Source organism: Protomyctophum bolini, assembly GCF_963924005.1.
Source record: "Protomyctophum bolini genome assembly, chromosome: 3".
NCBI lineage: Eukaryota > Metazoa > Chordata > Actinopteri > Myctophiformes > Myctophidae > Protomyctophum > Protomyctophum bolini.
This window is the reverse complement of record NC_137864.1, coordinates 35,304,719-35,330,552: the sequence shown is the minus strand read 5'-3', so window position 1 is coordinate 35,330,552 and position 25,834 is coordinate 35,304,719. Positions and strand designations below refer to the sequence as shown.

The window sequence follows — 25,834 nt, the reverse complement described above, 5'->3', positions numbered from 1 at the left end:
ATAAATCAATATAGCCCTCGGCCTCGCCCTCTTATGGCTTACGTTATTGGTTCGGATAAAACGGACTCGCGTTAGCATATAGCTGCCATCTCACCCAACATTGGATTAGGCTTTAATAGCCAAGTTATTTTATAATCCATAATGTAAAGGAACTTGCAGACTATGGACGGAACATCGGTTAAACTCACAAATAAGTCCAAATAATGCTAAACCAACAGTTAATTAACTAATTTCACAGTTCAGTCGTGTTAAGCCCATTCGTGTGTATTTGGTTTCAGTTATAATAAATGCCGACGGATGTCTTATCTGGCTATAGGCCTATATTCAGTTGATCACCACAACAGTTGTTTTGGCTCAATAGACTAATGACTTGAATATACACACCGCAGGGAGGATATAGACTGAAAATTCGATCATTCATTTCAGCATCTTTTGGTTTAGTCCCTTTTGGTAATTTGTCTTGTGAAAGGAGGGACATCCGCACACTGCCACTTGCTGGTTCAGAGCATTTTATTGAGCAACGTTTCGGTCTTGAGGAAGGTCGCAAGACCGAAACGTTGCTCAATAAAATGCTCTGAAGCAGCAAGTGGCAGTGTGCGGATGTCCCTCCTTTCACATGATCATACTCTGTCATCATCGCACCTGCTCCAAATTGCCTACCAGGTGTGCGGAAGTCTTCTCTCTACAGGTAATTTGTCTTGTGAAAAGGGGAAATAAAAGTATGATTGTATAGCGACCTAACATGTCATGTTGATGTTGGTCATCATGTTTACCTTTTTTTTTAAATGCCATATATTTAGAAACAGACCTATATAGGCCTATGAACTGAGTGAACAGCGAAATGCCTGGAGGTTGGATTGGGGTCACATCGTCAAACTTCACAATCGACCCGATTCGACCGTATAGATTGAACCATTACAACCATAGAGAACAAACTGAATGCTCGTCTGGGCATTGCTTTTCTGAAATTCACTTCTAAAAAGATACAATCACAGCTCGGCACTCGTGCATACATTTATTCAGGGTTTACAATGTTGTTGTATAATTTCCCATATAGGCCAATAGGCCTATAAATCTGTTATATGACACAGTGACAAGATTAAAAACAATTTAGTCTATTAATATTTCTGCAGTAAAATAAGGATAAGCATATTATGCTTTATTCATGCATGGCTATTTGCTTATATACTCAAGGCCTCCACCATTGTTTCTATTAAATGGTCATGGTGCATAGCATATATATATAGGCCTAATATATGCACCGGCAGCAACGTCATATGACGGTGTCTCGTAGAATCTAGCCCATGATTTACGTAATATAGAAGTATAAATCAGGCTTTAAGAAGGTCAAAAGGGAAAGTATTCTGACAAAAATATACACTGAAAAACAATTAACGTCGTCAACATTGAATGATTTTTGTCATCATTGAGGTCATCGCAGGCCAAGCCATTCTCCTGTGGAAAGAAAAGTATACGGCTATATTAGTCTTTATACCTCCATCTATTTCACCTTTCTAATTGTTTGTTAAAAATAGCCCAAATAAAGTTACATTACATACATTAAAATTGTGTGTGTGTGTGTGTGTGTGTGTGTGTGTGTGTGTGTGTGTGTGTGTGTGTGTGTGTGTGTGTGTGTGTGTGTGTGTGTGTGTGTGCAAAATGATGGTAGGGGAGGGAGAGAGAGAAAGAGAGGGCATGGAGTTTGACTGACTTTGTGTGTGTGTGTGTGTGTGTGTGTGTGTGTGTGTGTGGTATACGTGCGTGGGTAATTTGTCATTCTGTTAAATAATAGATTGTACTAGGATATAGTGACCTGTGTATTTTGTCACTAGTGTGGGTATCCATAGTTCCTGTCACAGCGTGGGTAGCAGTGTGGGTTCAACCAGTGTTCAAGATTGGTCTCCTGGGCCCTCCGATCCAGAACCTGCATGTGGAGCATATGTTCCTATAGAGAGAGAGAGGGGGGGGGGGGGGGGGGGGGGAGAGAACACCGTAAGGGAGAGCAGGGACATCTATAGTAAAATCAGAGATGGAGGACATACTGTGACACTGTGAGGAAATGTATTTCCTGGCCTGGTACAGCTTACCTGTTCTGACATTGTTCTGATCCTTCCCCACCCGTCCTTCCTATTTGATGTCTCCCTTATTACTCCCATAAGTTATTAAGTTGTTAGTGCAGCCGCGCCCGGCAGCCGGTTCGCTGTACACTCAAGACACTGCCCCGCTGAAACCCTTATATATCTCCATTTTAGAGCTGACCTGTTCTAACTTCTGACATTCCATATGTTCAAGACACGCTCCATATATATGGCCAGACCACATCAAACCCTTTACACTCAAGACATTTCCCCCACTGCCACCCTTATATTTCCATATATGGAGCTGACCTGTTCTGACATTCCATATGTCGATCTGACCTCATCAAACCCTGCACTCAAGACACACTCCATATATGGCCAGTACAGAATTCATTCCATATGTTGTTCTGACCCCCCCCATGCCAAAGCGCCACCGCTCACCCAGCAGTCTGCTGTCACCCAAGCGCATGTGTGCATGTGACCTCGCCCTTTAGGGTGTCTTACTGGTAAACCACAGAGTAGTGGGGCTGGAAAACTTTGCCATTTGAAAAAGTTTGGTCTGGGAACATTTCTAAGGGTTAAACTCAGAATTTTGGACAAAGGGGAATCTGCTGTGGTCTCATGACTTTCACTTGAAGGTTCATTTTTCCCTTTGTGAGCAACGCAGCCTTTTTATTTGATGATTTATGGATTATGGATTAGGCCTACTGTACTTGATTTTTGGAAAAAAGAACATCCATTTTTTGGTTTGATTCCTTTTGGGATAGTCTCTCGAGACAGACTTTTGACTCACATCAACGAAAGGAAAAGAGGGCTCTGTATTTTTGTATCTTTGTTTTGCACATGTGTTCCCAGATTGCTTTTGGAATTACTTTTTTGACTTGACTCATTGGAGACATTGAAAGCAAGGGACTTTGCGTTGCAGGACTTTGCCTACACAAAGATTTTTTTTTTAATTTGAACATTTTCATTTGAAATCGATTGATTGTATAGAATTATTTTTTTTGTTGATTAAGTTTAAGTTAGATAAAAAAAATATTGGAATTGAACTACAAAAGCAACAGTTTTGTGTTTTCCTTTTGGTCTGCAATACATTTTGGTTACAGCATAAATAAAGAATGACTACGCAGGTACAGGACCTTTATTTATTTTAGTTCTTTAATATAACTCTGGCGTACAATTTTATGGTTCTGATTGTTATAATGAAAGGGCCCCGGGGTAAAGAAACAGGGGTGAAGGTGTGAGTGAATTTGATAATTGATAAAGACATGTAAACTAGCAAGGAAGAAACATTTGCTGTATTGAGGTGTTCTCCTTTTTACAGAAACAGAGGGTATATCCACAATAAAATGGCAGAAGTGAGTACTGTAGATAAAGATAATGTATAGCATAAAATAACTAATATGTAAAAAAGGAATAATTCCTGCATGTTAACTTTAAAATAATAATCTCAGAAAGGTGTCACCCAGTGTCTCAAACCTCTGAGAGTTAAATGAACACATGTAGGACTTTACTATATATACAGGTATACTCTTCACTTCTGATGTATCTGTGTTCTTTGTACTTTAAACCGTACCCTCATTGGCTCATCAGGGTGACCGGCTTTCCTTGGCCCCTCTTGCCTCTTGCTGCGGAGAAGTTGCTTGGCAAAGCTTTCCTTGATGATTGGGTTAGCATCTTGTAGAGATATGGGAAAAATATATATATTTTTACACAAATAATTTGCTGCTTAAATCTGTGGACTGAAAAAAATAAACATTTTCCCCACTCCTGTGTAGTACATGTACAGTATGTGAGGAATTTAAGCAGCCTTCTTGATCCAGGCCTGATGTGCTTTCTATTCATGAGCTGGCTTGTTTGTTCATAACATTTAATTAGCACATACGGTAGCACCTATTTGTTAAGTTCACATATATCATTTGTCCATGTTAAGACCATGTCTATCAATTACTGTTGTGAATTCTAGAAAGCATTTTTACTTATCTGTTAGCAACTCTAAGAGGCCTATACAAATGTTTGGTTACATGTGTGTACACTCTCAGAGTTAAATCCGCCCTGAGTATTTTACTGTGTAAACATAATTCCATGCACACCTCTGGGATGCATAGGCTTTAGGGGTGGACGGGGTGACCGGCTGTGGCCTTGCCGCCTTGGTGATTTGTTTAGTCGTATGTCTGTTTAGTCCCAGGGGACTTGCACTCATGTGCCCTTACGCACAGTGCACGTATGCACATGCATGTACACACACAGGTACGTGTGCATGCATGCACAGACACACACACACACACACACACACACACACACACACATGATATATGCACAGAGGTCTCAGCCGAGCGAGGAGTCGGACTCTCTGTCTCTCTCTTTTACACAGTATTGCATTAGGAGGCAGGGTTTTGAGGGGATTCAGGGAAGGCAACAAAGTGCCCATTCATCCTCCCCTCTCCCCAGGGAATATGGCCCATGAAGCACGTGACCCCAGGCAGACCAGGCTCACTCTTCCTCTCTGCCAGAGGGAGCTTCTGTGAAAATGAACCAGGCTCTGTCAACACAAGGCCAGTGGTACAGCTGCCTCTCGCTCACAGCGACGTGGCAAAACACGAACACATTCAACATACTTAAGCTAGCCAGAAATTATTGTTTTATTCCTTTTTGTCTTTGCATTTTCTTTTTCTTTTCTTTTCTAAGGCAGTTTTTACTTATTGCATATTGATTTCATGGGGGAATGTTTGGACTGAAATAAAAGGAATGGAATGCATAAGCAAGTGTTATGCCATAAATACAAATGTTTGATTCATTTCATTCAATGATAGTTAAGTTTGTTTTTCTAAATATATAGTCACTGTTTAATATCAAATGAAAGATACTTTCAGAAACATTTACCATTTTGTTAGTGAAAATTCAAAATGTTTCAAGCATGTTTCTATTTCTTTGCAAAGCAAGTCAAAATAATGTTTAACAGGCATGTTTTCATTTATTTGCAAAGGAAATCACACCATATTAAGCTATAAACTACATTCAGTTTAAGCTGAGAGTATATAGGCCTATAGTAATTCAATTTCAAAATGCACAATCCAAAATAAAGATCTTTCCGTTTCTGCCTTAAATAATTGTCTTACCTGTCACTGTGATGGTCAACAGGACCACACAAAGGAAAAACACGGCGAACTTCTTCATGTTCACTTCTCCTGTAGGCTGTCCTTGCTCTTCTGCTCTGAGGTTCTGCTCACAAGTGGAAAGGGGTTAAGATGGGAATCTACGAATCCTACGTCACCCAAAAAGTCATAGTCTACTCTACACCTATTTACATTATATTGAATGGCAAAAATTAAATAATTAATCTCATTATAAATACACAGCCTACCAGATGTTTTACTTTAAAGATGCAATCCGGAATTGATTTAAATAATAAAACGTAATTTTAACCAATATGCCTATATTTAACATATAACTGCACATCTGCAGTGGGTGGTCTCCATAGTCCATACGCTGGTGTCGCATATAACGGGTAGAAATGGAACACCTACTGGTAGCCTTATAAGCTCATATTAGTGCAATATCTGTCCGACTAGTCTGGAATTCCGTCTCGGTAGAATGTTAGAAACTTGGACCTCCCGCGCGAGGGACCCTTGAGCCTTGAATGGGACATAACCATAGATAGAGTTATAACATTTAATGATTGCAGCAATCAAGACACATCACGGCAACTACAATGTTGATCACTAGATGGCGACCAAAACCACATTATGTTTTGGGTTTCCTTTTCTGAACTGCCACAACTAGATGTATGACTACATTTTGAGATATTAGTGTATAGACTTACATTTTGATGTTATCCTTTGATATAATCTTGATGCCACATTCATGTTTTTATGACATGTTACCACTAAACATCTAGTTCACTTTATTTTAAAAGGGGCCGGCTATTATCCACGACCAGTATCCACGATTTTAAAGTGGGTGATGTTTTTTGTTTTATCAATTCAACAAAAATATCACCCTTTTTTAAATCTGTTAAAGTTGGTCAATATCGTTTTAGACTGCGTCATTGTTTCCGTTTCCCTGTCCCTTGCCAAAAAGTACGGATCTACAATCTTACAGTGCATCGCGATTCGACGCATTTTTAGCTTGTAGATCTATACTTTTTTGCAAGCGACACTCTCGCGAGAGTTTAAGTATAAATGACTCAGAATGAAGCGGTAGATTATTTCTGAGCACTGAGCAAGTGAAGTGAGCAGCAGCAGCAGCCAACATCTGCGCTGGTCTACTCTGGAGCTGGTGTGATGCTAAGGTTAGCCTGGGCGAGTTAGCTCGGTTAGCATGGTGGAGGATTTTAATTTTTTCATTGAAGTTGTCATTTCGGAGGTCAGTATTCGTCACCGTCACGATAATAACACAACAACGACAATGGGACACAATAATGCCCGCGCCCCACACACAGTCGGCTGTGTTGTTTACATCGGGGCTCGCTCAGATTGATCTCTGCTCGACTGGACGACGTGCGTCGTTCCGGTTCGTTCCTTCTTAAAATCGCCGTCACCGCGAACAACACCCACCCATCCTCAGCCATCCCACCACCCCCGTCTGAACTGAACGATGTGCGGGGAGGCTGGGAGCAGCGAGGTGAACGACGACCAGCACCACCAACACCAGAGAGGCTCCAAAGAGGAATGGACGCTGTTGTTCTGGACGTCCGTGGCCGTGATCGTGCCGGTGATCATCACGCTGTGGTGCAGCGCCCAGCGCTCCAAGAGGAAAACTCACATGAAGGACTTCTTTCGTAAGAGCAAGCACGGCTGGCACGTCACGGACCTGTTCAACAAGCCCACGTACTGCTGTGTGTGCTCGCAGCACATCATGCAGGGCGCCTTCTGCGACTGCTGCGGGCTGTGCGCCGACGAGCAGTGTCTGCGGCGGGCCGACCGCAGCCTGCCCTGCAAGGAGATCATGATGGCCCCGACCGAGCATGGCACCATGGAGCACCGCTGGGCTCGGGGAAACGTGCCCCTCGCCAGCTACTGTGCGGTGTGCAAGCAACAGTGCGGGACCCAGCCCAAGTTGTGCGACTTAAGGTAATGCACAGTAAAGCCTTAAATGGTAAATAATGCTGCAATGTGTTCTTTTATGTCTTTCCCGGGATTCGAACCCAGGTTTCCCTCGAGATCCAATCAGGCGGAATCCCTACTTTAGAGCTACATGCAGTAACTAGTAGGATGTCGATCCTACCATGACCAGGATCTAAAGGTCTCTCAATGTGAGAGTAGGGAATCTGGCTCCAGCCAGACTGCAGATGTGTTAGTTATAGTTTAATAACATATTGTACATAAGGATGATGAAAATGAATTGAGCTCTTGGTTAAATGAATGAGCTGTTGCTAACTGCTTACTACCTTGGTGGCTTGTTTGAAAGTACTGTAGTTTGTTTCATTTAGGTCTACACGCTTCCCAAAAACCAGGACATTTAGGTGACACAGTACACATGACATTGATCAATGTGTAAGACATTTTGTGTCCCCCCTCTCTCCCCCAACAGGTGTGTATGGTGTCAGACCACAGTGCATGATGACTGCATGGACAGCCTGGCGTCTGAGGCCTGTGACCTGGGCGAATTCCGGAGCCTCATCATCCCCCCATTCTACCTGCACCATGTCAACAAGCTCCGCCGTAGACATCCTGATGAATACAGCAAGGTCTGACGTTATAAATGCCCCCTTCAAAGGCTGTGTAGCACTTGCTCACATACATATTGGAGAAGTTTCACGCAATGCTGGTATTAAGTGTGTGTGTGTGTGTGTGTGTGTGTGTGTGTGTGTGTGTGTGTGTGTGTAGCTGGCATCGGCCTGTGGTAGTGGCTGGACTCCAGTGCTAGTCCTGGCTAACACTCGGAGTGGTAACAACATGGGGGAGGTGTTGCTGGGAGAGTTCCGCACAGTCCTTAACCCTGTTCAGGTCAGTATCCCTGCCTATAGTAGCCTATGACAAAGAAATGTTCTGTTTAAAAATATATATACAGTACCTATTGTTCTCCAAAAATCTATGCAAAATAAAAATGAATACATGGTTACCAAATATCAACCGAAGCTGTAATTGTAAAATGATCAAAAGAAGCCAAAAACAATAGAGCCACCTCTCTTGACAGAATGCCCCGAATTTGGTACAGTTCTTGTATGAAGTGATTTTTAAAATAATTGTGAATGAGAAGATTTCTTCATAAACCATGGTTTTGATATCAGACTTCGGTACTGTACTGTACATGTAATAAGTGAGGTCTATCATCATACTTTCATTTCCTCACAATATACAGTTTTTACAAGGAAAACCACTGTGTGATGGTGATGATGATGCTTGATTTTCCTGACCTCTCTTAATATTAATGCATTTTGATTCCCTCATACTGCACAAACCATGCCCCTTTTGTTGTAGGCTACTGCATTTCTTAATCACGTCTATTTTACGTTGTTTTTTTCCCTCTCCCCTCCAGGTGTTCGATCTGGCCGAGCTGGCTCCAACCAAAGCCCTCCAGCTGTGCACCTTGCTTCCTCCTGGCAGTGTTCGGGTGCTCGTATGTGGAGGGGATGGCACTGTTGGCTGGGTGCTGGATGCCATTGACACCATGAAGCTTAAGGTGAGATATGAGTGCAAATGCTGACTGTTTTTACTTTTCTTTTAAATGACAAAGGCCAGAAAATATAATTTCAATTGGACATCTGACCCAGAAAATAAGACCACTGTAATTTACTGTATCATTATTAATACTGAAAATCAGACATATTTTAGTCACCTTTATTCACCTCTCTTCACTGCTTATATTTTCCATTTCCTATTATGTTAGGGCCATGACCAGTTTATCCCTAGGGTGACGATTTTGCCCCTCGGGACAGGAAATGATCTGTCTAATACGTTGGGCTGGGGGTCTGGATACGCTGGGGAGATCCCTGTGGAGCAGGTGCTCCGTAACGTTCTGGATGCCGAGGTGGTTAAAATGGACAGGTGAGGCAATGATACCAAGAACAACTTTCACTCCAGACTAATGGGCAGTTCTGGGCATGTTGTTATAGTTGTCTACTACCTGTTATAGCTGTTGTTATTATTGACTGTGTTGATGTTTTCAGGTGGAAAGTACAGGTAGCTTCAAAAGGCCTCTACTTTCGTAAACCAAAGGTGAGTCCAGTATTAATTTACTTTTTGGATAAAATTAATTTATAAACAATTTATTCAACTATTGAATCATCTTGGGCTTCATTATACAGTAGCAATCAGCTACTAAGTGGTGGTAGATAAGAGACTCTTTACCTACAATTACAGAATGACACTGACTGATTTGACTATACAAAGATATAGATGGCATATGCTCTCTCCAGGTTCTGTCTATGAATAACTACTTCTCAGTGGGGCCAGATGCTCTGATGGCACTGAACTTTCACACGCACAGACAAAAGACACCCTCCTTCTTCTCTAGTCGCATCATCAATAAGGTGAGAAAGGGAGACAATATTTGAATATTAAAATGTTAATGTAAACTCAAGGACGCAGACCATGGTAGTGTCTTATTATTAATCTATTTCCACTGTGTTCCCAGGCTGTGTATTTCCTTTACGGCACCAAAGATTGTTTAGTGCAGGAATGCAAGGATCTGGATAAGAGGATTGAGGTAGGCCTATAGTAACTAAGTTACTAAATTACTATGATCGATATCCCTTTGTTTATGTGCATTGACCTCTGTGACTTGCAAGCAGCAGACATTTCTCTCCATTTGTTGTATTCTGCACTGAGAATCTGTCAAGTTCATGAATTCTGACTACCAAGTATTATATTTATTTTTCTTGCCCCATTTACTGACACATATTTCAAAAAGGATTTGCATGAAGCATGAAAGCAAATATCTCAGAAGTTTTGAGATCCTGCTTGATATTGACCTCACAAGGGAAAGCAATGTTCTAACGGGCCTTGAAAGTAATTACACCAACACCATCACTGCACATGCATGTGGTTGTCTACTCCCTCCCCAGGCCAACAGAGGGGGGTTGGCAGCGACCGAGACCAAGTTTTGACCAAGATTTGAAAAGCAACAATGAATCCAAGACTTATTTGAATGAATAAATACATGCATTCTGTATGGTAGAGTGTGTTAATACTAATGTTGCAAACTTGCAACGATTAATCGTAATCAAATCGATTATTAAAATAGTTGCCAACTAATTTGGTAATCTTAAATCGAATCAGCAACTATTCTATACTATATTAGCAACTATACTAACCATGTTTTCTTCCAGTGTTAAATGTAATTAACTCGATGTCTGCCAACGACCTACTTGACTCCTTTTTTAGCAACTCCCACAGCGCCAACGACCTCTTTGTCGTCTTTTTCAGACGTGTATAACGTTGGGCAAAAAAAAAAGAAATGTATAGAAACTGGCGCTCAGGGACCTTTTGGCACCCCATAGTGGCAATACATTTAAGATAAAGAGGAGTGAGACATAGTTGCACATGCACAGTAGCGATTGCAAAGCAAAATATCACACAGCTTTATTTTAATAGCGGCCCAATCAGCAGCTGAGGAAAATATAATAATCTGTTTGTCTAAAATGAGTGCCATAATACGATTAATTGTTTCAATAATCGTCCGATTAATTGATTATGTAGTGGTTTCCCTAGAACAGTTCCATTGATAAATGCTGACCTTGGTGTCGGGTAGAACATCTACTGGTCGACGATGTCACTAAAGTTGTTTGAAGCAGAAGCTGGATATTAGATATTCTGCAATCTTTAGACATTGTTGCAACATATGACTTCTTTCCGTCAGAAGAGGGAGACAACCGACACTTTGTAGCTTTAAAAATAGGTAATTCAATTAAATTGTGAAACAACTCAATAATTTTCCTCATGATGTGTATGCAATGGTGCTTTGAGTTGTGCTTCTTTCTCATCTGTATAATTTCAAGCATGTATTTAATTTGTAATTTCGTATGTTATTTTTCACAGTTGGAGATGGACGGGGAGAGGGTGGCACTGCCCAGTCTGGAGGGCATCATTGTCTGTAACATAGGTTACTGGGGAGGGGGCTGCAGACTGTGGGAAGGAATGGGAGATGAGCCTTGCCCCCCAACACGGTAATACCTACACTTTCCTACAAGGGAATTACATGCACCTTGTATGAGCCATGTCTGGACAATAAAGCCAATAGTTAATCATAGTTGTTATAGCATAAAAATCTGTTGAACCACTTTAACCATGTATACACATAGGGTTTTCTTTTATTATTATTCTTATTATTTTACCTTTTCAGATCGGGAGTCTGCGGCCAAATACATATTAATTTGGGTGTCCTTTGAGAACCACTGCTGTGTAGGTGTTTTTTTATGTATCTCACCATCTTTCCTGGTTCCTCACACTTTTCCTCTTCTGTAAATCCCTTCCTCCCCAGGCTGGATGATGGTCTACTGGAGGTGGTGGGCGTGTTTGGTTCCTTCCACTGTGCTCAGATCCAGGTCAAGCTTGCCAACCCTGTACGGCTGGGTCAGGCTCACACTGTCAGGGTGAGGTGACAACACATGCAAGCACGCACGCACGCACATACTCGCCAACACCACACAACACATCCTGTTTGCATTTTATGCCACAATACACTTGGAGTACTAGTATGATCGTGTATGTATTGCTAATTCCGTCGTTTTCCTCAGCATACCATACATTTGGAATTCGTTTTCACGGAATGTTTTCCTCCTGCAGTTGGTTCTGAAGAGTTCCAGGATGCCCATGCAGGTGGACGGTGAGCCGTGGGCCCAGGGCCCCTGCACCATCACCATCACTCACAAGACCCAGATCCTCATGCTATACCACAGCGCCGAGCAGACGGATGACGACGACGAATCCAGCGCCTCAGATGGTGACAGTGCCACCCCCCATGAATCACCCAGCCCACAAGGGGCCCCCGTTTACGCCCGTGCATAACCCACGCCCAACATCAGGTGATAGGAAGCTTACACTGTATTGCTTTATTTTGCCTTAGTTTAGTCAACTTTCCAACTCAACCCCTATGTTTTATGTTCTTTGTTTGTCCCTTGGATTATTTGTATTAATTTAAAGGATCTCAAGTTTCCACCAGAGTTATTATAGTTAACTAAAACTAACAAAAGAATGAAAACTAGAATTGGAAAAAACATTTTAGTTGCCAAACAAAAACAATTTTTTGTGTTTACAAAACAAACTCCTACTGAAAATCTCCATATAATTTTATTCTTTGTCAAAAATCTACAAGCGCACGTATCGTATCTGCTATTTTTGCAAATTTTATGACATTGTTGAATCTTGCCCCTGACTAATACATGTTTCAATAACTAACTTTAAAACTAAGCCTTTTCAAAAAATGTAAACAACTAAACCAGAAAATCCGCTTGAAAGATTTATTTAAAAAAAAGAAGAAAAATGTAAATTATAATAACTTTGGTTTGCGAATGGCTTAGTGTCAGACAATGGGATTTTGCACAATTGACATAATTCTGAAAGGATTCATATATTTTCAGTTGGTTCCATGCGTTCGTTCGGTATTGGGCCTGAGTGTATAACTATATTCAATGTATACCGTATACCTTTACTCGCACATAACCCAGAGCTTGCAACAGCTCTGGGGTTACATTCCCTTGTCACAGGTGGTAATGTCAGGAGAAGAATGTTTTGGGCAAAGTTTCTTGAGAATTTGCAGCGATACCTTCTGCCATAGTCAAAGTAAATGCATATGTAGATGCAAAAGAAAAACAGACATATTCTAAGTACTAAAATGGGTAAAATTAGGCTCTGAATAGGTGTTAAGGCAATTCAAGTTTGGTTAATGGTGATATTGTCTTGTTTTGCTTCAGGTAGGGATGTGAATTATCGATTGATGCATTAATAGTTAATTGATACGTTTTGATAAGCTTTTCGATTGATTAACCGGTTAGTTGATAAGCAGCGTTTTTGTTAAAAATCTGAGAATCTTAATTTCCCTCAATGTCTAACATACAAATCTACATTTAGCTGATATACAGAAATAATACAAAAGGCATATTATATTCCTTAATCAAATATTTACCATTGACGATACAGGGACAGCCAGGCAATGGCATCTTTGTATGTGCGTTCCTCGGCCACACACACGCGCAGACAGCTTTACAGTCACAGAAAACCACCCAATGATAGAACCGCATAATGTTCAATTAATTACAATATTACGTTATTAACTGTTAAGTTTAACCGACTAATTAACGGCGATTAACTATTAACATCCCTTCAGGAGATCAGCACTGGCTCTGAAATGGGTGATCTACACTCAGGAGAGAGCAAGGGCTCTGACACTAACTGACAATGAAAAATAATATATTTTTATGTCGTCTTATCACTGGAGATTTTACAGGCTCACGATGCACTGTCACAAGATGCACGCCAAATTAATATGCTGTGTCAGCACTGGTTACATATATATAGTACATACAGTATATTCCAGAAGAACCCTTTGTAAACCAGAGTGGAGAATATTATATATTTTGCTGCTAATGAGCTACACTGCGTGAAATCTTATCCACTCCATTTCTCTCCTAGTTTACGTTTGTGTTGCACTGTTGTGGCGCTTGCACTGCATAGAAAACGGTTTATAATCGTGCAAAGACTAGACCACCTAAAACAACTTTAACTGCTATAAGTTAGTGTTTGTGAAATTATGTTACTACCGTGTTCTTATTTAATGTTTGTGTCAATTATGTTGTATTTTAAGTCGTCCTTGTTCATGCAGTTGGCAACATTAACCACAGGTTGGTTGTTCTAGAGTTAGTATTTTATATGACAGTTCCTGAAAAGTCATTTCTTACACACAGTACTGACTACATTTTTGTCTCATGGTTACATTTTGACTTGTTACTGGTGGTTAGATCTGTTATGCTTATGTGTACACTTCAAATTATTTAATTTGATCAGTTTTGAATTTGAGTAGCCTGTTGAATGTAAATAATTTCAGAAATGACAGGTTGATGCTGATGGATGTTTTTCTCTTTCTACCAAAATGGTTGCCTGGTGCTTACAGCCATAAGAAAAGAATACAGAATGTTTATTGCTTTACTATGTAATCAAAGCCTACCGGCATAGAAATATTTTATTATACAGAATTAAATCAAACTTTAAGAATATGGCTGCACATAAGGCTGAACAGGGATCAATTGTTGTTGCCCAAATAATGCCTACGCTTGTGGAATTTGCAGCAATTCTGCAGGTAGTTGTACTTGTAGCCATGACAATGAACTTGTGTGATGATTAACTTGTGTTTGTTATGTCTCGTTGCCAATCTGAACGTTGACCTGTCTGTTTACAACACCGTCATAGATACAGAGCAGTGCATAGTACTGTACGTGACTCATGCTAAATGTATTGCTCATTCTATTTATCTTATGGGAGTTTCTTTCCATGTGTTGGAAAACCACTGGGAGTGGTTGTTTGGGTCCCCCCCTCCTACACGGATAGGAGCTTATGGTCTAAACCCCTTATCCCTAAACTACCATTTTTAAATAGTCGATGTAGATCGGCTAGTTGAACGGGTTTAGCATGGACGAAAATAGAGCCCCATGTGTGTACAATCTTAGAAAGACGGCCACTGTGTAAAACTAAAATTAATCTAATGCCAATCTAATGTTTGACAGAGCTAAGTTGTTATAATAGCTACTGTAAGAGAAACTAACAGATGAGTGTCTTAAGCAACCATTGTCTTTGAAGTCATTCAAAAATGAACTGGGACTGAGTAAACAAGCTTTTATTGAAAACAATCATTAAGTAATTGAAAAAACAAACTGATTTGGTAAATCTGCTAAAACAACTGAATGTATTGTTATGAGCATTTGGATCCGACGATGTGCCCATAAATATTTTTTACATTACCAGTGTTTTTCTTTGCCTCTGAATTGAGAAATATCCCATAACTATATACAGTAATGCACAAGGCAGTACTAACAATTCTCATGTATATAGTAGTTTATCCAAACAAGCAAACATGCATAATATGGAACACTGGGGATTTCACACTCAGATTGCAATCAGCAGTGGTATACAATGAAGTGATGTACCGCATGTTACCTATACTAGTACATATTGAATATACAAGTGGTTACAGAGACCGTTGATTTCCATAGCAAAACATTAGAAAAACTACTTTTTTCTCTGTTGTTAGGTCAGTCATTTACAATGAAATACATGGGATAAGTGTAATGTAAACCTTTGCTTTTTGAAATCTTAAATCTGAGGAGCACCCTTGTTTAGTCTGTACCAATATATAATGGAACTATGCTGTATGCAATGCGCACTGGGAAACTTCTTAAATGACCCAGTCTGACACAGCAGTTGAAGTACTATAGTCAGATGTAGTTGGTTGTTATTTCAACCAATCTTTGACCATACTGCATTAATCCCAAGGTAACCTCAGGTAAGCAGTAAAGTCTTAGCAAAAGAAAACATCTTTTAATAGAACTCTGCATTGATCAGCAACGGCTTTCACTTTGTGTATACCTATACACCAAAATCAACATGCTTGTTCTTTAGGATGGGCGGCTTGACACCCAACGGAACAGCTTAGTTGGTGCGGAATCTAGAGAAGATATAGAATCCTGACTTTGTAATTTGAAATTATATTAACTAAGCTAAGTCCAGACAGAAGACACCAAGACGTGAATGAGCCATGGTATCTTATATCCACTCATAACACACAGCAAAATACAACTAAGGGCTGCAGCATACTTCTTGTGGAAACATAACGAAATGTTTGCGGAGAAAAAAAAAAAGGCATTGTTTTTTTTTTTCCTGATTTTCTTACTAGCCGATCACTACCACAGATAACACCACAATATCAGCCCAGTATTCCAGGGGCAGGGTCTAAAGTTCAACACTTAGAGCGAAGTTGCAACAATTTCTTCCACAAAGAACTTTCAAAAAAGTCAAAAAACCAAATCCCACTTACTTTGAAGTATGCTGCCAGTCTTTGTGTTGCATATCGATGCTGTATCTCCATATTTTCAAATGTTCTCATCAGTCAGGCCAAATAGGACAAGACCATAAACATTGAAAGGAGAAGTATAAAGGCTATCTTCACATGTTAACTCCGAATACCTCATTCAAATTGCACATGGCAAACAAGTTATCAATCTAGCTTCCTTCATGACATACTGTATTTTGAGGCATCAGGTATCATTGGTATAGTCAAGTTGGTAAACACAAACAAATACTGCACATTGCATGTTCTGCAAGTGTTTACTAGTATTGTTTCAGAGACAAGCATCACCATCTGCTGCCATGGAGTACATGCATTTAGCCTCTGAACAACATGGCAACTGCAGAATTACTACCACTTGAACTACCTCTACCCAGCAAGCCAAATGACGTCATGACGACGACGTCCGGTGACTGGTGACGTTCAGGACTAGGCCAGATCACAGCCCATATGGGGATGTTCTTACATCATTTCCATAACGTCTTCACCAGTTATAATATAATATAACTTATTCTGGGCCAGATCGGACTCTCTGGTTGAAAATCAGGTGATATTCTGGGTCAAATCTGACTAGTCTTGGTTTGACTTGATTTGGCCCCAATCGAGACGCCACTAATTCGTCCAGGTCCTGACCGTGCTTGCTGGGATATCCTTCAAAAAAGAGAGCATGTCGTATTACAAACGGTCATGAGATATGTGAATCATATAGAGTGACTTACACTTCCTCTATTTACTGGTCACCAACACATTCTTATTTTACATAATACTGGTGACTATCAAATTCTTATTTTAGAACAGCTAGTTGCTATCATTGTGGCATGCTGTATGATCACACTAACTTTTATGTCGTTTTCAGTGAACAGCTTTGGTTGACTCAAGAGTCAAGACCAATAAGCAAATACCGGTACAATGATTCCTACATTATGGCAAAACAGATCAGCAATTGCAACATACTTTTTTTTAAGACTGGTTTAACTTTATAGCATGCGGTAAATCAGTCTGTTAGAACTGAAGAGTTCTAACAGAAGAGTTCAGAGCACGTAGTTTTAATATTATCCTCTATCTCTACAAGTTGAAATACACTAATGTTATACTAAATTATTTTGAGTATTGTGTGCGTTTCTGTAATCTATATGTACACATCTAGATTGATTTAAGTTATTTGCTTTTTTTATTTTTTTTATTTTTTGTAGTATTTAGATTAGAGAAGTATTTAGAGTGTAGGTGTGTATGAGGATGTTCAGGTCTCATGCTTGCAGCTTGCAAAGACTAACGGATGCACCACTGGAAAAGATCCAGAAGGCTGGGTACACCGTCTCGGTGAATGGGAACACGAATGTATGGAAGGGATACGCCCTGTCAGCTACATTATAGAATGTGAGTGCCCCGTCCTCACAATCCAACAACATACCCACACGCTTGGGACTGTTATTTGCCAGCACTGTCTCACTGCCATCATGCCAGGCAGACAGCTTGACGTTAAACCACTCGACACACCACGACTGACTGTTGCGACCCATTCTGCTGGAGGGCCCTTTGCGGTCCATGCTGTTGTACGCTATCCCTATGCCAATGAAGTTGTTGATACTCATTTTGACCTCCCAGTAGTGACGCCCTCTAGCGAAACCCTTGGAAGAGAGCACCTGGGTGCAGACAGTGAAACGCGATGGGCTGTCTGGGTAGGTCGCTGGCTCGTCAGACACAGTGGCCTTGGTCAATTCCTCACTGAGGACAATGCGCTTGTGGGCCGTCTTTGGGTCGAAGGTGAGCACTGTGCCATCTATTTTGGGGAGACAAACGGGAGTCAACATTGAGCTACTGCAGCTACTTTGTCCACACTGGCACAGGATGATACTGATCTAAACATGCCCACATTCTTACATTGTAGAAGCTCGGTTCTTTTGGCAGCAGATGTAATGCTAGGAGGGATTCCCGAGTGTTCTAGATAAGAGGATAAAACAATTAGAGAGGGAAAAGGAATATAGTAAAAACATTGATTATTGTGCCACTGCATCTGGGAAAATGTTAAATACTTTAACGTATTTATTTGATTAGCTTAGATCTTGTGACATTACTCAAAACCTTCCATATTACAATTAGTAATGGGAGCACTGGGATTTGCACTGAGAAACTTTATTCCATTTCCCTATTTTAAATGTGGACAGGTTATTCTACCTGGCTTCTCTTTAGGTTCCTTCGCCTGGGGGCGGCCTCTGGGTGTCTCTTTCAATGTACAATCCATCTCTTTCAATGTCATATCCAATAGGTTCTCCATGGAATGGGCTGCTTTCATATTATTTGAAGGCTTCTTGCCTTGTTCTACAAAAATAATTGGAATACATTTTTTAAATTAAAATCCAGGTTAGATTTCACAGCACTGGGTGTGGTTTCTTGGGATGCGATGGTAATTCTGACAGAGCATTAGTTCGACATGCGGGAACAATGGTCGGACTAGGGTTTGAGATAGGTTGTCGGTCTAATGAGTGTAGAACCAATAATAGTGTCGGAACTAAATGGTAATTCCGACGGAGCATTAGCCTGCGGGAACAACAGTCGGACTAGCCCTCGAACATGCACTGCTCCTGTGCTTGCGGTTATGGTTAGGTTAGGGTTTGAGGTAGGTTGTCAGTCTAATGACTGTCGGACCAATAATAGTGTCGGAACTAAAGCCTGGTGGCAATATTATCTTTGGACACTTGCAACTTCAATAAATAAAACTAAAATGGCAATATCGACTGGACATCCATCCGTTTGTTTCGATGTCTACTCTGCATCACTCCCTTACCCGGCCGTGAAGTAACGGGGAGGCGGACTATTTTCCGACACCCTTCTAGCCGACGGAGCAAAGGTCTGACAATGTCGGACCGAGACTAGGAAACATTGGAAGATGGAAATTGCTGTTACAGGAGGCATATCAAGGAAACATAAGCATGGTAACAATGAAGATTTTACATACGGTCAGTTTTCTGGCTCTTCTCAGTTTGGTCCTTTTTTTGTCCTAAAAAATGGAAAAGCAACAGTACACAACAGCATCAGTAAAGAACTTACTGTAGTTTGACTTTAAGAAGGCATCCCATTGATGCATTCTTAAAACCAATTCAAATAATCTCAAACAAAATCACAAGATAATTCGATCCAAGTTTAGTCAACGACAGTATTTTCCTACTTGGTGGTTTCTTGGCCTGGCCAGCCCTGAGCGGGGCTCCTGGACTTGGGGACCGGAGGTGCCTTGGTGGTCCTGGTACTGGTAGCAATGGCGTTTCACCTGAAACCCAGTAGCAAATATTTAAACATTCTTTCAAAGTAAACTTTTAATAGTATGGACCATATTGACACAGCAGCCATTTTGCTCTAATGTCATACTCGGGAGGAAGGGGGACAGAGTCTGTAAGTGGTCATTTATATAGCGCCTTTACCTAAAGCACATTTACCGTCAGCAGAGTAAACCATGCAAGGCACCAACCTGTTCATTGGGAGAAGTTAGGTTTCAGTGTCTTACTCAAGGACACTTCTAGTTCTACACTAACCCAGGGGCACCTGGGTTAGTGGGGGGGATCGAACCGGGACCCTGTTCTACCACCTGAGCCACTGCCGACCCTGGGGTTAATCACCCCAAGCCGCCAATGTGAATATAGTTAAAGACAAAGCAAACTGTACTCCCCAAAACTGTAAGACAGAAATGATCATACCAAATAGTGGCTGTGGAACTGTTCTTGCAGGTGAGAAGACACTAAACCCAAGATGAGATTGAGAAGCATTCATTTGAGTGGTTTCACCTGTTGAGTCAATTTTGTGAGCAGATAAAAAAGACATTTAAGTATCTACCACTGTCAGTATTCCTTCATTATGGATTTGAAAGCATTTAAGCTAAATCAAGTTTCAAGGCTTTCTGCAATGGATTCCATGCCTCGGGTACAGAATACATAAAAGCCCTTTTTTCCAATTTCCATACAGGCATTTACCATTTAGGAGAGAAATTAATAAAAATGTCCTGAGAACGCAAAGACAAAATTAATTGTCCAGCACGGAGTGGACAATATGGCCGTCATTGTACTCGCCAAAACTGTGAGACAGAAATTTAAATGATAATACCAAATAGTGGCTGTGGAACGGTTCTTGCAGGTGAGAAGGCACTAAATCCAAGATGAGAAGCCCTTTTTTCACCTGTTGAGATACCAAACCTCTCATTACAAGAGCCTTTCTTTATGCATGGAATTTATAATACCGTAGTGATCCAACAACCAATTTAGCACCAATTTAGACAAGCATGGCACCATGATTTGATTCAGATTGCCATTCATCATCATCAAAGCATCTGCATCCGATTATTTCATTGTGGATTTAAAAGCATTCAAGCTAAATCAATTCACTGAGTCTTTTCTGCCGTTACGGTTTTCGAACCCTCCACCTCCAACTTCTGGTGTTCCTGGGAACAACCAAGGTTAATTAAATAAGGTTAGGAAGCAAAGACCGTACGGTGGACTCCATGTTGCTCTCTGGAAGGAAAGAAACATGAGTAATTGAGACCAAGGAAGCTGAACACGGAAGTGTTGGCTACATATAGCCCATTGCGCATGTTTCTTTCCTTCCAGGGAGCAATATGGAGTCCACCGTACAGTCTTTGCCTCCTATCCTCATTTAATTAACCTTGGGAACAACCCACTGCTCACCTCTGTTCCTTCCCCTCTGACGAGCTGCCTGGGTGTGGCACTGCACACCTGTTCCCATTCTAAAATCAACACCAGTCTTAAAAAACCCTGCCTTCCCCCAACTCCTCGCCAGATCGTCCCATAGAAACGCCTGGCAAGTATAGTTGCCCTCTACTCAGTTGCTGTTCGTACTCTGTAGAGCATTTCTTGTGTTTTAGCTGCAGTGCTAGCAGTGTTGCTAATTTGTTTCTTTCATCCTCCAGACCTGGCTATCTGCAGTGCCACTCCTTGCCTTCGTCACCCCTTTGTTGTTCTGGACTGTTTGTTTGGCTACCGTCTTCGACTACTCTCTAGGATTTCCTGTGTCTTGAGTGGTTGCATTTGATGTATTCCACACCTAGGTTACAGACTACACAAAAGCCCCTTTTCCAAGTTTCAGGTGAGAGCAGAGCACTTGTTTCACCTGTTGATACCAAACCTCTCAAAGAGTCTTTCTTTTATCATGGATTTTAAAATACTGTAGCTATCCAACACCAACCAAATAATCACTAATTAGAGGAGACCTGAACTGTACAAGGATTCATTGTTAGATTTGATGCCATCCATCAGACATCATGGCTCAATTAACATCAACTCACCAGTTACACACATGGCAATGTTGAGTTCTGTAATGAAACAAGACAGCACTTTTAAGTCAGAGTTATCAAGGGTTAAATGGAGCATTCAATGCACAGTGGCTTTTTGTGGGTGGCTTTTTTAAGCCTGTATTTGATAACAGCGGAGAGAGACAGAAAATGGCAGGAGAAAGTTGGAGGAAGCAAACAGCCTCAGGTCGGATTCAAAACCGGGCCGGCTACACCAAGGATATAGTATGCACTCTACCATCCGCTCTTCTTTTTAATTTATTTCAGTGTGGTTAATTAACAGTCAATTGCCCATATCTAATTATGATGCTTTATACATCAGTATACCTTCATAATGCATTATGCATGCAATGTTTGCATGCATAATAGTTATAGGCTCTGCTTCATAGAAAGTGTTAATCATAATTATTTTATCACCTCCAATCTGCCAAAGGTTTTTGTGAAACTGTGGAATTATGCAAAATTAGCTGTCCTGTTTCTCTTACATTTGTACAGAAACATGGCTATTGTTTGAACCATTTTCTCCCCCTTTCTCTCATGGAGTTGTTTTTGCCTTTTGGACACATGTTGATGATTCTTTTCCTCACCTGTACTAACGTTGTAATTCTTCCATAAATGTCCAGCTTCCACGCTTACCATAGAGGGGCATAACAAACTAGTGCTGGAAACTGACGCCGACTTGCTATTGGTTCACCAACCTATGAGCCTGCTTCCCCTCTCATCCTCCCCTCCCCAGTAGAACGCAGCGGAGAACACGGACATCACCAAAGTTGGAGCGACTTTATTCTTTTAGTGAAATACAAAGTTCACTCCCACTATGCACTTTTCCTGCTTGGCCAGGCTTTTTTCCCCTCCCTTTGAAAACAAAACACCTGCAGTTTCCGAGGCTAACGCTTACCTGGTTTTAGCATCTGCAGCCTGGCCTCAGTGGGTTGTTGGAATATGTGCATCAGATGTTCCTTCAGCACGGCAGCGAAAGCGTACGACCCCATCACTGCCTTGGAGTCCAGGGTGATTCGAGGGGTGTATGGGTCAAAGCTTACTGCAGAGGGCAGGTCAACTGAGGCCTGTGGCACAAAAATAATATGAATTGCCACACCTTTCTTTTAACCACATTAACCCTGGTGTCCCCGTTTTGGGCATGTCATTATAAACAAAGAATCTCAAAAACAGCCTAGGCCTATGCGTTTGATTTACGTTGGTGTTGCGTGGTGAAACAACCTTCAGTCTAAAGAAGGAAATGGGCCTGAAACGTTACTCCGCTTCAATTAAAGATTACATACAGTACAGTTTGCATCTCTACTTTGTTGCCTTTGATCTGAGTTCACGTTGGGACCAGCACCTGTCAAGTGGTTGACTACCCTGTCCCCTATCCTCCTGAGCAACTTTCAACACTTTTACTACTTTTTACTACTCTACCTGCAATTTCATTGTCACTATGTCATCTCACCTGAAGGAAGGCCACAGTTTGGGACTGACCCAACAAACTGTTGATGCACTCTTTGGCAGCAGTCATTTGTGTTACGTTCTGAGCAAACCTCTTGGAGAGGCGTTGGAGTGACGTCTGAGCATTCTCCTGCTCGTGATCCACGGTGGCCATCGCTGTGTGCAACTCGCTGTCCAACAGCTCTCGCATCTGCTGATACTCAGTCTCCAGAGCGCTCTTCCTGCTGGATGCCGAGTCCTAGTGACAGTCGGAGAAGACCGTGAAACAGATATGTGTTATGCTCCTTTTATACATAGTTTGTTCAAGAATTAACAAGAAATGCAAATGAGTAAGAATCGTACATAAACATGTTTAAAAGTGTATTACTGAGCCTGTTTTTACTGAGCTACAAAGGAAGTTCCTGGAGTGTTATTATTTTGAAAAGGCGTTCGTTGTACTGCTGCTCTGCGGCATACTGTGTCAACTGATGAAAAGAATAATTAAAACTTAAAAGTGCCTAAAACGAGAGTTCCGTGAGTGCTGGTTTTCTCTTTGAGAAATGTTCTTGTTATTATTTTAACCAACCCTACAACGGTCCATTTAAACTAACACTCTTAGGTCAATGAAATTGTGATTCTGGAAATATCAGGGGCGTTACCTTTATCTTGGTCTGCATGTCGTTCATTTGAGAGATCACATTCTGGTTCTTCTTGATCTTGCTATTCAGCAAAGACAACTTGCCTCTCAAGTCAGACTACAATAACAAATGCAAAAGGTGGTATTTCATCATGGGTGTGTTTGTGTTCAACATGACACACAATAACACACACACACACACACACACACACACACACACACTCAATAACACACACACACACACACACACACACACACACACACCTCTCCTACCTGTTTCAGCCCTTTCTGTTCATCAGGGGTGGAGAAGGTGCAACCTTTGTGAACTTGCTGCAGGCAGAAACTGCAGATGCTTCGGCTATGACTGACGCAGAAGAAGTCCATCATCTTGTGGTGTTCGGGGCAGATGCGCTCAGACAGGTCACCCAGTGGTTCCGTGAGCTGGTGCATGCGGAAGATGAGGTTCTCATGGTGCGGCCTCAAGTGGACAGCACAGTAGGACACCATGCAGGTAAGGCAGGTCTTGGATGCCACAGCCTCCATACAGGTGTCACACAATATGGTGGAGGCCGGCACCGCCTCGGTTTTGACCGGCTCCGCTTGTTTAAGTTCTTTGGGCAGGTCCTCCTCCAGTCCTCCTCCGGTCCAACCAGACTCGCTCTGGTTAGACTTCATCTTGAAGGCTTCGACCACCGTGCTGAGCACCGTGTTCTTCATCAACGGGGGTTTCGTGGCAAAGTGGGTCCTGCACTGGGGGCAGGTGTAGCTCTCCCTCCAGGTGCTCAAGAGGCAGTCTTGACAGAAGTTGTGCCCGCAGGGGATCGTGACCGGACAGTCAAATGGACAGAGGCAGATGCTGCAGGTCAGCTCTTCCCCCAGATTCATCAGACAGAGCTTATCATCCACGTCCATGTCAGCCATCACGCCAGCTCCTGCACAGTAGACTAGCTGGAAACCGGAGACAGCCTGGTAGTCAGCCTACGTCACTCACAGCACACGCTGCAAAAGAGAAACGAAACTTACAGATTACAACAGAACAGAAACTAGCAGCCAGCCTTGCAGCCAGCCAGGCTCAGTGACTAATTTCTCAGTCTGGGAACCCAGCAGGGGAAAATTGGTCAGAAAATGTAATGTAATAATTGACGGTAACTTGGATTAGCCTGTTGGTGTTAACGCCATAGTTTATAGGCTACTAAAAACGAAATAAAAGTAAGTCAAGGCATTTTTAAATAAGATCCTTTTGTTTCAGAATGTAGCCACGTACGTCTTGTCGTCACATACTACATGCTGAAGTCTACCCTACCGCATGATTGTATCTATACCTGGTTACGTAGCTTTGTCAACAACTGAAACGTTTTTGTTCAATCGATTACTGTCTGACATTTGTAATATCTGTGAAAGGGACAGGGTCGATTAAAGAAAATCTCCGACAGTTTAGCCCCGTGCCTACTATAGCTCAATCAAAAATGAACAATTAAGAGCTCCCTGCAGTTTACATGTTTATTATTCATATAATTTGCCTACCTTCTTTCCAATCGCAATGCCAAGTTGCCAGACAGGCGTTAAGAGAGTGGTGGACCGTGGACGTCGCAACAGCTTTCTCTCCGCCGCCTGTTGTTCCTGCCTGTCGACTGACCTGAGCAGGCTGAGCTATGAGCTATCCTGCTACCCTAATAGAAAGGGGTGCATGAGCACCTGGCCGTTCATTCGTGCTCTATCTCCGACCAAGCCACACTTCCACCACACATCTCTCTATCTCTCTATGCAAAATAAAACCTGCACACTCCCACAAAAGACATAGACTACATTGCATTCGCCAAAAATGTCTTATTTACTGTTTAAATATTACTTTTCTGAAACACGCTATTCTTGCTCAACCTCAACAGCCTACGTCAGAATCGTCATGTTGGCGTCTACTACGCCAACTACGTTCACTTAATGGGGCCAGTCCTTCACAGTGACACACGCGTTAGATGAACCACGCGACCGGCATGGTTTATACCCCTCAATGTCGTGCCTACTCTACACTGCCATCCCAAGTCCCCTCCCCCTTTCACTGCTCCTGTGTGTGACCTGTGAACTACTCTCTGACTGCACTGTGGCTTGATTTATATGTGCGAGGTTGAAATGTAATGCACATAAATTAATTATAGGTCCAGCAAGCAAATCATGATTGGCTGTTTGTGCTCAATAGGTCACCATCACATTCCGATTTTAGCTGTTGTATTTTGTATGACATTTATTTGGGCCAGTAGTTTCATATCTATCCTTTTTCCGACCAACACAGAACATGCTAACGGTGTTAGCGCGTTAGCATCCATCTTGCTTTTGATTTATATGTGCGAGGTGGAAATGTAATGCACATAAATTAATTATAGGTCCAGCAAGCAAATCATGATTGTC

The 25,834-nt window shown here is 41.6% G+C and overlaps 3 protein-coding genes across 9 annotated transcripts; 1 reads left to right on the top strand and 2 right to left on the bottom strand.

Annotated features, from left to right (window-relative positions):
* Window positions 1–1,001: 1,001 nt before the first annotated feature.
* Window positions 1,002–5,300, bottom strand: cUnh17orf67 (chromosome Un C17orf67 homolog). Its single transcript, XM_080759283.1, has 4 exons — window positions 5,198–5,300; window positions 3,655–3,755; window positions 1,814–1,945; window positions 1,002–1,455 (listed from the first exon to the last, which is right to left on the bottom strand). The coding sequence occupies exons 1-3, from the start codon at window positions 5,253–5,255 to the stop codon at window positions 1,829–1,831; spliced, it is 276 nt and encodes a 91-aa protein (XP_080615409.1). The 5' UTR covers window positions 5,256–5,300; the 3' UTR covers window positions 1,002–1,455; window positions 1,814–1,828.
* Window positions 5,301–6,308: 1,008 nt separating this feature from the next.
* dgke (diacylglycerol kinase, epsilon) lies at window positions 6,309–14,973 on the top strand. 2 transcript variants are annotated; one of them, XM_080756332.1, is made up of 12 exons: window positions 6,309–7,150; window positions 7,611–7,767; window positions 7,907–8,026; window positions 8,559–8,702; window positions 8,910–9,067; window positions 9,190–9,238; window positions 9,439–9,552; window positions 9,657–9,728; window positions 11,060–11,187; window positions 11,502–11,613; window positions 11,807–12,045; window positions 13,347–14,973. In XM_080756332.1, the coding sequence occupies exons 1-11, from the start codon at window positions 6,675–6,677 to the stop codon at window positions 12,026–12,028; spliced, it is 1,752 nt and encodes a 583-aa protein (XP_080612458.1). In that variant the 5' UTR covers window positions 6,309–6,674; the 3' UTR covers window positions 12,029–12,045; window positions 13,347–14,973. The 2 variants fall into 2 exon arrangements, with proteins under 2 accessions (XP_080612458.1, XP_080612457.1); XM_080756331.1 differs by having other exon boundaries at window positions 11,807–14,973.
* trim25 (tripartite motif containing 25) lies at window positions 14,834–25,069 on the bottom strand. Of its 6 annotated transcripts, XM_080756277.1 has the most exons (13): window positions 24,956–25,069; window positions 23,705–24,430; window positions 23,454–23,549; window positions 22,820–23,053; window positions 22,268–22,436; window positions 21,364–21,390; window positions 20,169–20,240; window positions 19,766–19,852; window positions 19,243–19,341; window positions 19,033–19,074; window positions 18,252–18,395; window positions 17,958–18,017; window positions 14,834–17,856 (listed from the first exon to the last, which is right to left on the bottom strand). In XM_080756277.1, exons 2-13 carry the CDS (start codon window positions 24,350–24,352, stop codon window positions 17,324–17,326), a joined length of 2,211 nt encoding a protein of 736 aa, XP_080612403.1. In that variant the 5' UTR covers window positions 24,353–24,430; window positions 24,956–25,069; the 3' UTR covers window positions 14,834–17,323. The 6 variants fall into 6 exon arrangements, with proteins under 6 accessions (XP_080612403.1, XP_080612405.1, XP_080612404.1 ...); XM_080756279.1 differs by lacking the exon at window positions 20,169–20,240; XM_080756278.1 differs by lacking the exon at window positions 21,364–21,390.
* Window positions 25,070–25,834: the final 765 nt, after the last annotated feature.